The sequence below is a fragment of the Callorhinus ursinus genome, unplaced genomic scaffold (genome assembly GCF_003265705.2).
Source record: "Callorhinus ursinus isolate GAN/ISIS: 27379988/994484 unplaced genomic scaffold, GSC_fseal_2.0 scaffold50, whole genome shotgun sequence".
NCBI lineage: Eukaryota > Metazoa > Chordata > Mammalia > Carnivora > Otariidae > Callorhinus > Callorhinus ursinus.
In genome coordinates this window covers 7,617,265-7,631,186 of record NW_027397112.1, presented here as the reverse complement: position 1 = coordinate 7,631,186, position 13,922 = coordinate 7,617,265, and the positions used below count along the sequence as shown (strand labels likewise).

General features: G+C 37.2%; 1 protein-coding gene across 11 annotated transcripts in view; it reads right to left on the bottom strand.

Annotated features, from left to right (window-relative positions):
• BPTF (bromodomain PHD finger transcription factor) overlaps window positions 1-13,922 on the bottom strand; it is a 149,138-nt gene that overhangs the window by 53,022 nt on the left and 82,194 nt on the right. For all 11 annotated transcript variants that reach the window (XM_073883251.1, XM_025889865.2, XM_073883253.1 and 8 more), the window contains 3 exons: window positions 4,430-4,559; window positions 3,348-3,486; window positions 158-337 (listed from right to left, as the gene is read on the bottom strand). In XM_073883251.1, coding sequence (XP_073739352.1) covers window positions 158-337; window positions 3,348-3,486; window positions 4,430-4,559 — 449 coding nt within the window. The remainder of the gene's footprint in view (window positions 1-157; window positions 338-3,347; window positions 3,487-4,429; window positions 4,560-13,922) is intronic.

The following is a 13,922-nucleotide window of genomic DNA, read 5'->3' as shown; positions in this document are numbered from 1 at the left end:
CTGTACACTTTAAATGGGTAAGTTATATAGCAAATGAGTTATGATTCAATAAAGGTGCCATCAAAGAAAGATAAGGCAGTACCTTTTCTGCTGTGTGAACCAGATCCAATGCAATCTTATCACCCCCAGGCTGCCCTTCACACCTGACTCTCCTTACCTTGGTCCTTCTTCTCAGTAATCTTGGAAACGTCCATTTCACTTTGGTCTGCTCCTTTGGCAGCATCTGAATCTTTTACCTCGGCTTTCTCAGAATCAGGCTCTGTTTTTATTTTTTTTGGACTCCGTGGACTTTTTCTTCTATCTGACTCATCCATATTTTCATCCATATTATTTTTGGCTAAAAAGAATTGAATATATATACAATTATGGGTAGTCTGATTATCAGCAATTTACTTTAATAAATGTAGTTTAGTGGAAATTATCAAGTAATTTCCAGCAATTTATACCATTTTTATTAAAAACAAACACAAAAATTGAAGATAGTATATACTTTCCTAAAGCATAAAAGGAATGAGTGCATTTTAGATGTTCTTCAGGATCCTTCACATATGAGATTATTTCATCAGCTCAATGACTCCACAAAGTCTACATCAGTGTTTCTAACATACTTTGTGTTAAAGAATCACCTTAGAAGGATAAATACTTAAGTATTTTTCACCCAGAGTCCATGGGTAGACTTCAAGGCTATCCAAGAGCCAGTGAAATTAATTACAAAAGTTTGTTTACGGACTTTTTCTGGGTAGGGAATCATAGCATTTATCACAGAATAAATGAGACTTCAGAGAAATAACCAAATGCAATGTTTGGCCTTGTCTGGACCTGACTTACTGCCAACAGTAAAATGTCATCTCTGGCACAACTGGGGTAACTGGAATAGGAACTGAGACTCTCAAGATGGATGTGTTAAATATTGTTAGTCTGTTGAGCGGGTAATGTCATTATGGTTATGGAATGTCCACTCCATAAGAGCTATATACTGAACTGGTAAATAACATGATTTCTGGAATTTGCTCTAAATACATGGGAAAAAAAAAAAAAACTCCAGGAAAAAAAGTAGGCGATGACAACTAACAGGAGAGTGACAGAAGCTGAATGGTGGCTGCATGGGAGTTCATTATTTTATTCTCTTTTACTTTCGTGGTAAAGTTGTAGTTTCAAACTTTCCGTAAGAAAAAAACAAAAAACAAAAAACAAGCCCATGATACAGAACTATTGTCCAGATGAATTTTCTTGGGCCTTACAGGCATTTTCTATTTTTTATTTTCTCCTTCACTTGATGCCAAATATCCCAAGGACTTAGAACCATGTACCTACTTCTTATTTAAATAAATGACTTTTTCCAGAAAGATCTGGCTGAGGGAAGGGCAAAGAGTGCAAAAAACAAACTTGGTATCTGTCAAGACAGTAGGATATTGGTGAAAGAAGAAAAAAATCATAGAAAATGGTGACAGGATATGTCTGGACCCCCAGGTATCTAAAGGACAAAAACTAAACTGATACTCTCCTTATTCAGTGCTTCTTTAAGTTATTTCAGAATAACTGGGCAATATGTTTTCAATGATTTCAAGTTGCTCAAAGAGAACTTTATATGATGGCAGTAACCCCACTTAAAAGCTTTAATAACCCAGATACTTAAAAGAGACAATTATAAAATATTTGGGGGATTTCCTCTCCATAAAGGTCTTCTTGACATACAGACTATTAATATCCTTTGTTAATCCTTGCACATCAATACCTTTATTGACACTTATAAACTAATATGCAAAACAAATGCATCCAGTCTGAGTTAGAATGGAGGTTAGGGATAAGGAGACAGCAGTCAAACAAGTTGAACATTCTAGTCTTCTGATGCTAAGTCAAGGTTCCCTGAACTGCATTTTTGTTTTCTCCAACACATCTGTGCCTCTATCATATGATTGGACTAGATTAGCCATTATTATAAGGACCAGCAGTTCTGAGATTATAAATTGGTGGTTACTAAGGCCTTCGTATTGTGCAGTTAAATTAAGCTAACAATGTGCACTGCTACCACTAAGAGGAAAGGCTCAAAAGATGCCGGAAAACCAACTTGGTACCTGACTGGATAAAGGCCCGGCATTTGGCCATTAGAAACCGTATGCTAAGGAAAGTGGATATAAGATAAATCTACAAAAGCCTAAATATTTTGCTTATTGATAATCTGGATTTTACTACACAAGACAAACCAGGTCAGACACAACTAAACAAAAACTCCTTATAATTCTAAGTGCTACGTGGGTAACTGGAGCAACAAAATGGCAATAAAAAAAATGTTAATATTTTAGAATTTATTATAAAAGGGCATTTAGCTTGAATATAATCAGATCATAATAGAATTTAATACTGAATAGTTCTTTTTGGCAAACAGAAATATTCAGTGAGCATCTATTATGTGCAAGACACTCCCAGTCCCTATAAGTTCCAGTGAACCTTATGAAATACATATTTTTTTTGTTAAAGGGTAATCCAAAATGATAACTTGACCACATTAATGGTTTCAAATATCTAACCAGTCCAGGATTCACCAGAACCATTCACAAGGAAGTCAAATTAGTTAGCTATGTATTACAGTACTCACTGCAGCAAAGGCTTCACAGGAGAGAACACATCACACCATACATTAGCAAATTACACTGCACAGTGAGCAGAACTGCTTTTGAAAACTGCTCAGGTAACAAAAGAGAGATGGCAAATGTAGTGTGCAAAAAGGACAGTAGGAACGAGGAGACATGGATTCCAGTCAGGGCTCTATCCCTCTCTCTCTAGGTGACCTGTACATAACTTTACATCTTCATGAAATAATCTGCTCATGGAATGTGAGATTCAAAACAGATGGTCTCTTAATAGGGCAGTTCCCCTCTAGAGTTCTGTGATTCTAAATACTAAAAGTTGTTAGAGAATAGCACAAATTGAATTAATACCTCCCTCATTTATGTGGTAGTGTTACAGAAGTCTCTATCACTTCCTTTCTGGCTTTGTTATGCGCTATGACGTTGAGGTTACCAGATAGGTGGCTCCTTAAGAAGTAAGGTAATACTGAATTTAAGATTTTAGAAAAACAATTAGGTGGCTGAGGCCTTTTTTCTTTTTCTAGTAAGTTCTATTCTATCTTCTTTAACTGAAATCCTAGATAATGAAAATCCTGAGAATAAAGGTAATTTAAAGTATTTTAGAGTTTATTATTAATAAGCTACATTGGCAGTTTTGCATGTTCAATTAAAAATTCCAGAAAAACACTTTTATCCAAAATATGGACAATGTACTACAAATTTATAATAAATAGTACAAAATCAGAAACTATAACACAAAAAATAACTTCAATTACTTACTTCCTTCTAATGACTTTCTGTAATTCACATTAGTATTGCCTGGCAATTTAGGAACAAACCTATAAACGTGAGTTTTACTAATCCAGCTCCAACCACCATATCCTGTTACTCTGTATTCCTCTCCTTTTTGTTTCCAAACCTGGTGTAAATGAAAACATTCTGATTAAAAGAGAATGAGAAAGCTTTTACAAAGCACATCTGGTTTTATGCATTTTTACCAAACAAGATCAATAGTCAGGCAAATAAGTTTACCAATCAACTTTATTTTCAACAGAAATCAAAGATTTATGAAAAAACTGATTACAGCCGACCCCTGAACAACATAGGGATTTGCCGCCTCCCCATGCAGTCAAAAATCTACGTATAACTTTTGACTCCCCCAAAACTTAACTACCAATAGCCTCCTGTTGACCAAAGCCTTACCAATAACATAAACAGCTGATTAACACATATTTTGTTTATTATATGCACTATATACCGAACTCTTTACTACAGAGTAAGCTAGAGAGAAGAAAATGTCATTAAGAAAATCCTAAGGAAGGGGGCGCATGGGTGGTGCAGTCGGTTAAGTGTCCGACTCTTACTTTTGGTTCAGGTCATGGTCTCAGGGTCATGAGATTGAGCCCCGCGATGGACTCTGCTTAAGACTCTCTCTGCCCCTCTACCCCCACCCTTTCTCTAAAATAAATAAATCTTAAAAAAAAAAAAAAGAAAAGAAACATCAGAAGGAAGAAAAATACACTTACGGTACTGTACTATATTTACCAGAAAAAAATCTGTAAGTGGACCCATGCAGTTCAAACCCATGTTTTTCCAAGGTCAATCACACCCCTTTCTAATATGAAAAATGTAACACAATTTTACAGTTTTCTAACAATTTCAACAAATTAGTCTAATAGCCCACCTATATTCTAGTAAGATAAACCCTATGCTTATAAAATTGCCAGAAAGATTTACTTTGTTCCAACTACATTAAATAAAAGATTGTCTCAAAAGTAAAACAAAATTTAGATATTCAAAGTTGCAAAATACAAGTCTCAGAAATGGCTAACCCTATTTTAAAAGACTATAATAAAAATTACCTGATGTTTAACTGGAAACGTGTATTTTACCCATGTAGCCTGTTGCATTGTTTCTTCCTCTTCTTGTTTTTTCTCTTTTTTCTTGACTTTCTCCTTTTCTTCTCTTTCAATTGATGTCATCCTGTGTAACCTAAGAATATATGAATGGAAAGACAGAACTGCATTTGACTTTGAAAAATAAATTAAAAAGATAAAAATACAGGACTGCAAATTAGGAAGACAGAATCAAAGGATGGTTAGCTATATTCCCATGACCTAGACAACTCCAACTCACAAAAATAAGTAGGTAAATAATTCCATAACGGGAAAAATCAAACAGTAGAAAGAAGCAAGAACATGCCATCCTTCCCATATATGTCCCTATAAGAAATACACTCACTTATGGCTTACTCCTGAAACTATTCATATATACACCAACATCATATTTACACAAAAGGGATACTACATTCACAACTACACAGCTTTTAATCAATAATTAAATAATTGCACTAGAAGATCTTTTCATACCAGAAGATAGAGATCTTTTTAAAGAATTAAATAATATACCCCACTGCATGGACATACTGTAATTTATTGGACCCGTCCCCTATTAAAGAATACATTATTTCCTTCCCACCAAAAAGACCAACAAATCCAAAACCTTTTATTTTAACAACCAATATTTCTAATTCTATCTAGCACTGGGGGTTTTAAAGCCATCACAGGATCCACTAATGTAGAATTCAGGCTTTCTACATCCACAGAGAAAAAGGCCCACGAAGCTCCCGCTTTTGGGTGAGGGGAAGGGCTGGGAAGGAAGGACCCACACTGATTCACGTCAGTCATTAAACATAGGGCATAGGCCACACTCTTTTTTCAGGATGGAAAATGGCTATCACTGCACCCAGCAGTAAGGAGACAGGAGGGTCTGTGGTGAGGCTCTAAGTTAAGATGGATTTTTGTCAACGGGAATCTCTCCCATAAACAAGGACACTGACCAAAACCTATGAAGAGAAGAGCCTGTCTCTAAGAGCTCCAGTGGTAGAAAAACTGCTTTAGCACACCCTAACCAGATGCAGCCCATCTTGCGTGCATAGCTACATGAAAACAAAAACAAAAACAAAAACAGAGATCTTTTGTCAACTTGCGGGAGGAGGTGGTGCTGGAAAGATGTGCGAGGGGATTTAATTTTTTTATCTTTAGCCTCCCACTAAAAGTTCCTTATTTATCTCCGCTTTCAAGAAAGCTTTGTGTCCCTAGGAATCTAAGACCCTAAAAGCTAGCCTACCCCAGGCCGAGAGAGAGCTCATGTCTATTAGCTGCACAACCCCTAGTATAGCAAACAATCTTCATTCTCTCACAACTGATGGGAGGAGGGGAAAGGGAGTAGATTCTCACGGGAGACTAAGTTACTCAAATACCATCAATTTGCCACTACTTTTGGAACCAGGGCGTGGGGCAAGCTCTGCAGGTACACCTTGGTGGAGAACCTGACAGCCTCAGCCCACTAGAGTAAGGAAGGAGTGACTGAGCCAGGATCAAGTAGTATTTCTGAACATAGTTTTTGTAGGCTGAGCTTTAAAACCCTCTGAAAGTTCAGGTCTGACAGAGCAACTGAGCTATCTGCGCTGACAGTGGCCGGGACCGGTGCACTGTGTGGGGAGACCACCGATGGAGTGACACTCTGGGAGCTCACAGCTGGGCTGGGCGCTCAGCTTGTGCTCTTGGTGCTCACATGGAAAACAGAAACATTTTCATCACCAAATACAAAGGCACCACTTTGCTGAGGAGGCCAGGCCACTAAGGTAGTACTGTACCTAATCTGTGATGTTAGCTACTCTAGAGTAAATTCTATTGTTCTCACTGCCACCAAAACAATCCTTATGTTTTGGCAGCAACAAAGCTCAGCTCTGAAAGAGGTCAATTCCATTTGGTTGGGCAGAAATCTTGGCTACTGCTGGCAGCCTAGAGGCCCCGGGAAGGAAGCCCGATCGGGCTGGTACCGTGCAGCCTCCAGCTGCCGCTCCATACTGGCAGGCGCACTGCGTGGCAGGTGTCCCTTTCACACCTCCACGGTGCAACTGAGAGCATGACCAGGAGTAGGGACCAAGCTTCAACTCCACTGCTAATCTCCACGTGGTGCCAGGGTCTTGTGCTTGTTTTGCTGTTATAAACAAAGCTATGAGAAAAAATGTTTTGTGTCTTTCTTGGTAAACTTGGACAGTACCCCCAGTGTCCCCCAGTGGGGAGGTAGCTAGGTCCAAAGGTTCTTGCATTTAAAATGCTGACAAGTAAAGCCACAAAGCTCTTCAGAATTGTACACGTCACACTGCCGCCCATAAAGCCACCTGCTTTCCCACACCTTCACTCAAGTTAGTACCAAACTTCTAAGTCATTAGCCCAATTGAGAGATAAGAGATTATGTCCCACTGTTTTGATTTACATTTCCTTAATTACGAGAAAAGTAAACATTTTTTAATGTCCACTGGCCTTTCATATTTATTTTTCTGCAAAATGCCTGTTCAAATCCTCTGTCTTGTCTGTACTGGACTATCAGTCCTTTTCATTTATAAAAGATCTTTATCAATTAAGGTAACTTCCCATTTGTGGTGCAAATATTTTTCCTCAGTTTGTCATCTGTCTTTTGAGTTTGATTATAATATTATTTTTCCACTCAGAATTTTAAATACATATATCCACTTTTTCCTCTATGGCATCTGGGTTTTACATCTGTTTAAAAAAAAAAAGTATCACAACAAAAACATAATTAATCCATGGTTTCTTATTGAAGTTTTTTAGTTTTTGTTTTTTTAAAAAAAATCTTCATTGATCTGAATGTTTTTGCTGAGGCAGGGATCCAGTGATATTTTCTCTACACATGTCCTCTTTCCTTCTCTTACATGTAATGTTATCATTGCTAGATGCTCACAGGTGTGTAGGTCTATTTCTGGGTTCTTTGTTCTATCCCGCTACCCTAAATCTTACTTTTTATTGTAGCTTCAAAAATGTTCTAATATCTATTGCCTTTTTTCTCATGCCTACTTTCCTTTTCTTGCAATTCATTTTTCTAGCTGAAATATTAGTATCATTTTGATCAAGCCTGCCTGCCTCCCAAAGAGGGAAAATCCTATTCATAATGCAAATGAATGATTTTTGATAGATTAAATTAATATAATTATCATAATGCATGGTTTTCAAAAAAGTAGTATACATATCTAAACATATGATGTATCTTTACCTTTTCATTTTTTTTAAAGATTTTATTTATTTGAGAGGGAGCGTGAGCAAGAAAGCAGAACCAGGGGAGCAGCAAAGGGAGGAGAAGCAGACTCCCTGCTGAGCAGGGAGCCCGATACAGGGCTCGGGCTCGATCCCAGGCCCCTGGGATCATGACCTGAGCCGAAGGCAGCAGCTCAACTGACTGAGCCACCCAGGCACCCCTCTTTACCTTTTCATTTACTGAGTAGCCTTTCTATCCTTAGTAAAGTTTTAACAATTTCTTTACATGATCCTAAATGTTTCTTAAATTTATTCCTAGTTATTTGAGAGTTTTGTTGTTGTTATGGGAATCTTTTCTTTCATTATAATTTTTAAAACTATATAAGACATAACCAGGTTAAGAAAGAGAACTTTGTATCAATAACCAAATACATCAGAAGCTAGTGTGTCCCACTCCCAGGCAGTCATTATCCTGATTTTTGGGTTATCGTCCCCTTGCTTTTCTATACAGTTTTATCACCCATGTGTATATCCCAAACAGTATAAAGTTTGGCTTTTGAAAATTCGGTAGCAAGAATAAAACTAGCTGCATGAGCAAAAGAGCAATACTGTTACTATTAAAAGAAGGTTCCCAGGAAAAAATAAACTTGTCGCTGGGTCACAGTAGCCTCTTCTGGTGAAATCTGAGGGTGAGGGTCTGAGTGAGGCCTGGAAGACACTGGGCTCACCATACTCATGGTTATCTGGCAGGACTGTGTGGAAGTTAAGTACACTGCACAGATATGATCCAAAATGGACTGCTACGGACTTTCTGGCACCTATGCTTTCTGATGATTCTCTGGTGTGACTTGTGAAAATTCTCACTTCTCCCCACTGACTTGGGCTACGGTCTTCTTAGGCAGGTTACCGTATGTTCACCTGTGTTATTGCTTCCATGGCTTTACTGCTGCAATATGTATACTCTGTTGTTCCCCTATTCTCTGTGGGCTTATGCTTTAAAAAGATCCCCTTGCCGCAGTTTTCGAGGAGTTAAGCAGGGAACAAAATTAAATGTATTTATACAATTTGTTATTTTAACTCAGAACTCCCACAGTATTTTCTACATGGTTACTGTTACATAAAATGTATTGTTCTGGGGGCACCTGGGTGGCTCAGTCGGTTAAGCATCTGACTGTGGCGCCGGTCATGATCCCGGGGTCCTGGGATCAAGCCCCACATTTGGCTCCGTGCTCAGCAGGGAGTCTGCTTCTCCCTCTCCCTCTGCTCCACCCCCAACTCGTACACATGCGCGTGTCCTCTCTCTCAAATAAATAAATAAGATCTTTATTTAGTTTTCAGATTGTTTCTGATAGTTTTTCAATTTTCTTGGGGTTTTTAAGCATCTAATTAGGTCAACTGCATATAATAATTATGCCTTATCTGTCAACACACACATACATACACATAATACACACATATATATGTATGTTTTATTTCTCTTGACAAACTGCATTAGCTAACACTTTTAAGAAAAGTTTAAAAACATTGATAGTGGGCATTTTTGTTTTGTTCCACTTGAATGTTAACGGGAACATATCAAGAAAGCATGATGGTTTGGTTTGGAATACATCTTTATGGGGAAAAAAAAACAAAAAAGACTATTCTCTATTCCTAGTTAAGATTTTTTTAAATAAGAATTAATGAACTTGATCATCTAATGAGATGATCAAAGTTTTTGCTCTCTGACTTCTTAAAATAGCATGACATTAATAATCTCCTCTAAGAGTGGACAAGTCTTCCATGTCTAGGGGAAGCCAATTTAGCCATGGTTTATAATTTTAAAAATTTACTCCTGAATATATTTGCTAATGTTTTAGGAGTACCTGAATGCACATCTATTTGCCATTAATTATTAACCAACGACAAATATTAATAAAGGAGACAGGGCCATGTCCATTACTATGTATCAAGTTTTATAATAGTGTTATACTAAGAAATAATAATCTGCAAGATTCCCTTCTTTTCCCATTTTATGGAAGAGTTTGAATAGAATTACCTATTACCTGAAATCTGAAGAACTTCCTTATGAAGTCTTCTGGTCCTGCCCACCTCCTTATTGACAGGTACAGTGACATCCTTTAAACTGAACCAGAAATCCTTTTCCTGCCTGAGAAGAGAGCGTGGCCCATGCCGTACTGTCTAATAACTGAGATGGGGGCGGGGGGCTGGGGACCCTCTTCCCCAATCCTTCTACCCAAAACTAGAAGCCCAGTGGGCCCTTCCTCTATGGATATAGGAAGCCTGAACACTATGTTAGTGGACCCTCTCAAGGTTTAAAATCCCTAGGGCCAGTGAGAGTGAATCAGAAATACTGATTGGCATAGCCCCTTTTCTATTTTTGATGGTTATTTGTGTTTTCCCCTTTATTTTTTCTTTCCTGATAATCTCACCAGAGGTTTGTAAATTATAATGGGAATCTAAGGTATGTTCTCTATTTCATCAAATATTTAATATTCAACAGTTCTTAGTATTTCCTGTCTTCGGGGTGACTTCTTGAGATGTATACCTAGCTAATTAATTTGTAGTTCTTCTTTTCTAATGTAAGCATTAAAGACTACCAATTTCCCCCAGGGTACTCTTTAGTGGCAGCCTACAAATTTCTTTCTTTTTTTTTTTTTTAAAATTTTTTTTTTTTTATTAATGAAAGAGAGAGAGAGAGAGAGAGAGAGAGAGAGAGAGAGAGAGAGAGAGGCAGGCAGAGGGAGAAGCAGGCTCCCAAGGAGCAGGGAGCCCGATGCAGGACTCGATCCCAGGACCCCGGGATCATGACCTGAGCCGAAGGCAGACGCTTAACCATCTGAGCCACCCAGGCGCCCCTACAAATTTCAATATACGTAGGATTCTCGTGAACATTCAATTCAAAGTGTTTTCTAGTTTCCATTACAATTTTTCTTTGAACATTTGTTATTTATTTAGAAGTGTATTTCTTAGATTTCAAGCATACAGCTCTTGCACTTCTTTAAACTTTTACCCGAAATGTCTGTATCTATAAACAGTACTTTAAACATACTAGAATACATGCTTTTAAACTTTACATAAATAGAATCATATAACATTTATTTTTAAGAAAGGAATTGTTTTAACTCTATTGTACATTTATGAGATTCAATCTCGTTGACACTTGCTCTAGTTTCATGGCTGTATAATGGCCCATTATAGAATCACACCGTAACTTAAATGTACCTAATTATGGACAGTTAGGGATTGTTATCAAATTTCACCATTACAAAATACTGTAAGAAACATCTCTGAGCACCTGGGTGGCTCAGTCGGTTAAGCGGCCGACTCTTGACCTCAGCTCAGGTCTTGATCTCAGGCCCTGCATTGGGCTCCACGATGGGCGTGGAATCTACTAAAAAAAAAAAAAAAAAAAAAAAATCTTCCTACATGTCTTCTCATGTACACATGTGAGGTCTCTCTAAGGTACTGAGTTAGGAGCAGAATTGTATTTTGAACTTTGTTTTTACCAAATGATTCTTTAACATGGTTGCAGCAACCATTTCCCTCCTTGCTCTTTTATCAGCAGTGTATCAGAATTCTCTTCCTATTATGTCACATATTTGCCTATGTTCTTTAAATTTTTAACAATCCGATGGGTATGAAATAATAGTCCCTAGTTTTAATGTGCATTTACCTCACCTTACCAGGGAAATTTTCATGTTTTTGGCTATTTGTGTCTCCTGTGAATTATATTTGTATCTTTGGCCTTTTTTCCTACTAAATGGTTTGATTTTTTTCTTACTGAACTAGAGAAGTTCTTAAATATATTGTGAATACTAACCCTCCTTTGATCATAGTATGATAAAAAAATAAAAATTCCTTTTAACCCGTCTATGACTTAGTTTTTTAGGATGACACATTATTATGAAACTCAAACAAGAGGAAACAATCCACCATTCACTGATCTATACATATGTGATAAAACTACACAAAGAAAGGGTATAACAAAACACAAACTTAAAAATTACATTCTCTCTCAGGGGAGGCAAGGTAATGTGAATGGAAAGTAGATGCAATAATGATAATGTTCTTATTTTTTAAACTGGTTGATGAATTCACAGATGTTATTTTATTATGACCCATTCTTGCTTATATATTACAATCTTATGTTTGTATCATAATATTAAACGTGAAAAAGGAAAGTCACCTGTAGTAACAGCAGACACACAGACACATATATGCACACTCATTCTTATCTGATAGATAACAGCTTATAAATGGGAGAAATAATGCCACACTTTGGTATGTTCTGAAACATAATGAATCAGGAAGGTAAAAAACAAGAGTAAGAGAAAAGGAATGAAGTATGGGAGGAGGGGAGGGAGAAGGAAAAAATATGGGAAGGAGAGGCAAGGGGAAAAGGGAAATGGGATAGAAGGAAGAAGGGAAGGAGGCAGAGGAGACAGGAAGGGAGGGAAGGAGGGAACTTTCTTCATTCCAAAATCATAATCTTTTATATTTTCTTCCAGGGAGTTTTGCTTTTGACATTTAGGATTTACTCTACCTGGAACTGACTGTGTATGATATGAAGAATGGGATCCAATTTTCCCCATATAGATAACTCAAATTGCCTCATCACACCTGCTATGAAGAGTTCAATCTTTTTAAAATGCTACTCTATCATCTATTACATGTCTATATATGGGCTGGTCTCTTTCTGGATGGTTTATTCTGTACCACTGGTCTATTTAACTTTGCATCTATACCACAGTATTATTATAGCTACCAAGTAAGTTTTGTTATCTGGTAGGACAAGTCTTTCTACCCTGCCCTTTCTTTTCCTTTTTTTAATATTTTATTTCTTTGTCAGAGAGATAGAGAGAGAAAGAGCACAAGCAAGGGGAGCAGCAAGCAGAGGGAAGAGCAGACTTCCCTCCGAGCAGGAAGCCTGACTCAGGACTCAATCCCAGGACCCTGGGTTCATGACCTGAGCCGAAGGCAGACGCTTAACTGACTGAGCCACCCAGGCATCCCTCTACCCTGTCCTTTAGGTGTAAACCCTACTGCTGCCCTTTCCATATAAAATTTCTGATCTTGTCAAATTCTGCAGAAAGCCCAATGATAATTATTCGTGCTACTGGAATTAATAATTATGTAATAACATGAGAAAAATTTAAGACACTGAGTATTCCTATACATGAACATGAGATATACTTCTATTTATTTACATATTCTTCCATACCTAATGTTGTTTTTCAACAAAGACTTTACAATTTTCTCAAAAAAAATCTTAATTTACTATTTTTAAAATGTTCTGCAACTGTTAGATATTTAGAAGGCTCTCAAAGCTTTATTATTGACTCTCATAATAAACAATCATTTAATGAGCAAAATCATTGGCTGAATTTGTAAACAGTACCTTAGGGTCAAGTCTTAGAGAAGTTTGTCACCTGTAAGTTTTTGACCACAGTATAGAGAGAAGTTAGAGTCCTATTATTAATCTCTAATTTTTCTGAATCTCAGTCTCTAATTTTTTAAAAAATTCAGAGCATTCTATTTTACCTCATCATATTAAAAAAGAGTTCTTTCATATGTATTACCAGATGTGTCATACTAATACAAATACAATTCATGATATGATTTTGTAACTCTAAGTAACATGTTTAGAAGGCTAGTCATAATGACAAACCAGGAAGAAAAAAAAAACAAACCTGATTAAAAAAAAAGTTGAATTCCATCTTCCATTGGAATGTTTAAAATTGAGAAATGAATTTATAAAAGGTATGATTTAGTCACTTTAAGTTATGTCTGAGTACTGGAGTTTATTTAACAACATTTAGCTAAGTTTCAGTTCTCAAAGTACTGATCTCTGTCACCAGAGACGTGGCTGCTTGGTCCACCAACATTAGCTTCAGGATGACCACTGAATAGAATAACGCTGGGACAGAACAGTTTTGGGCATGTCTAGAGGTAAATCCAAGAAGCAGCAACAGAAACTCAGTATACTGCTTCACAATTCCCTCTGACTCTCTCCTTGCTCTACTACCTTGATAAAAGAGATCAGTAAGAAGTAGAATAAAAGCATGGCAGCCATTCAGCTCTCCTCTCCTAGCATGCAGTCTGTAGCACCTGAACTTAACCCTCTTTTTTTCATCCTAGGAAGAATTAAGTCCATTCCACTAGTGGAAGCCTCTATTGGTAGCAGCAATTACATTCAAAACAGGAGGGAGAAAAGAGAGAAAACAAAGTATGATTTATGTAAGGAGAACACACACACACACACACACACACACACACACACACACACACAACAACT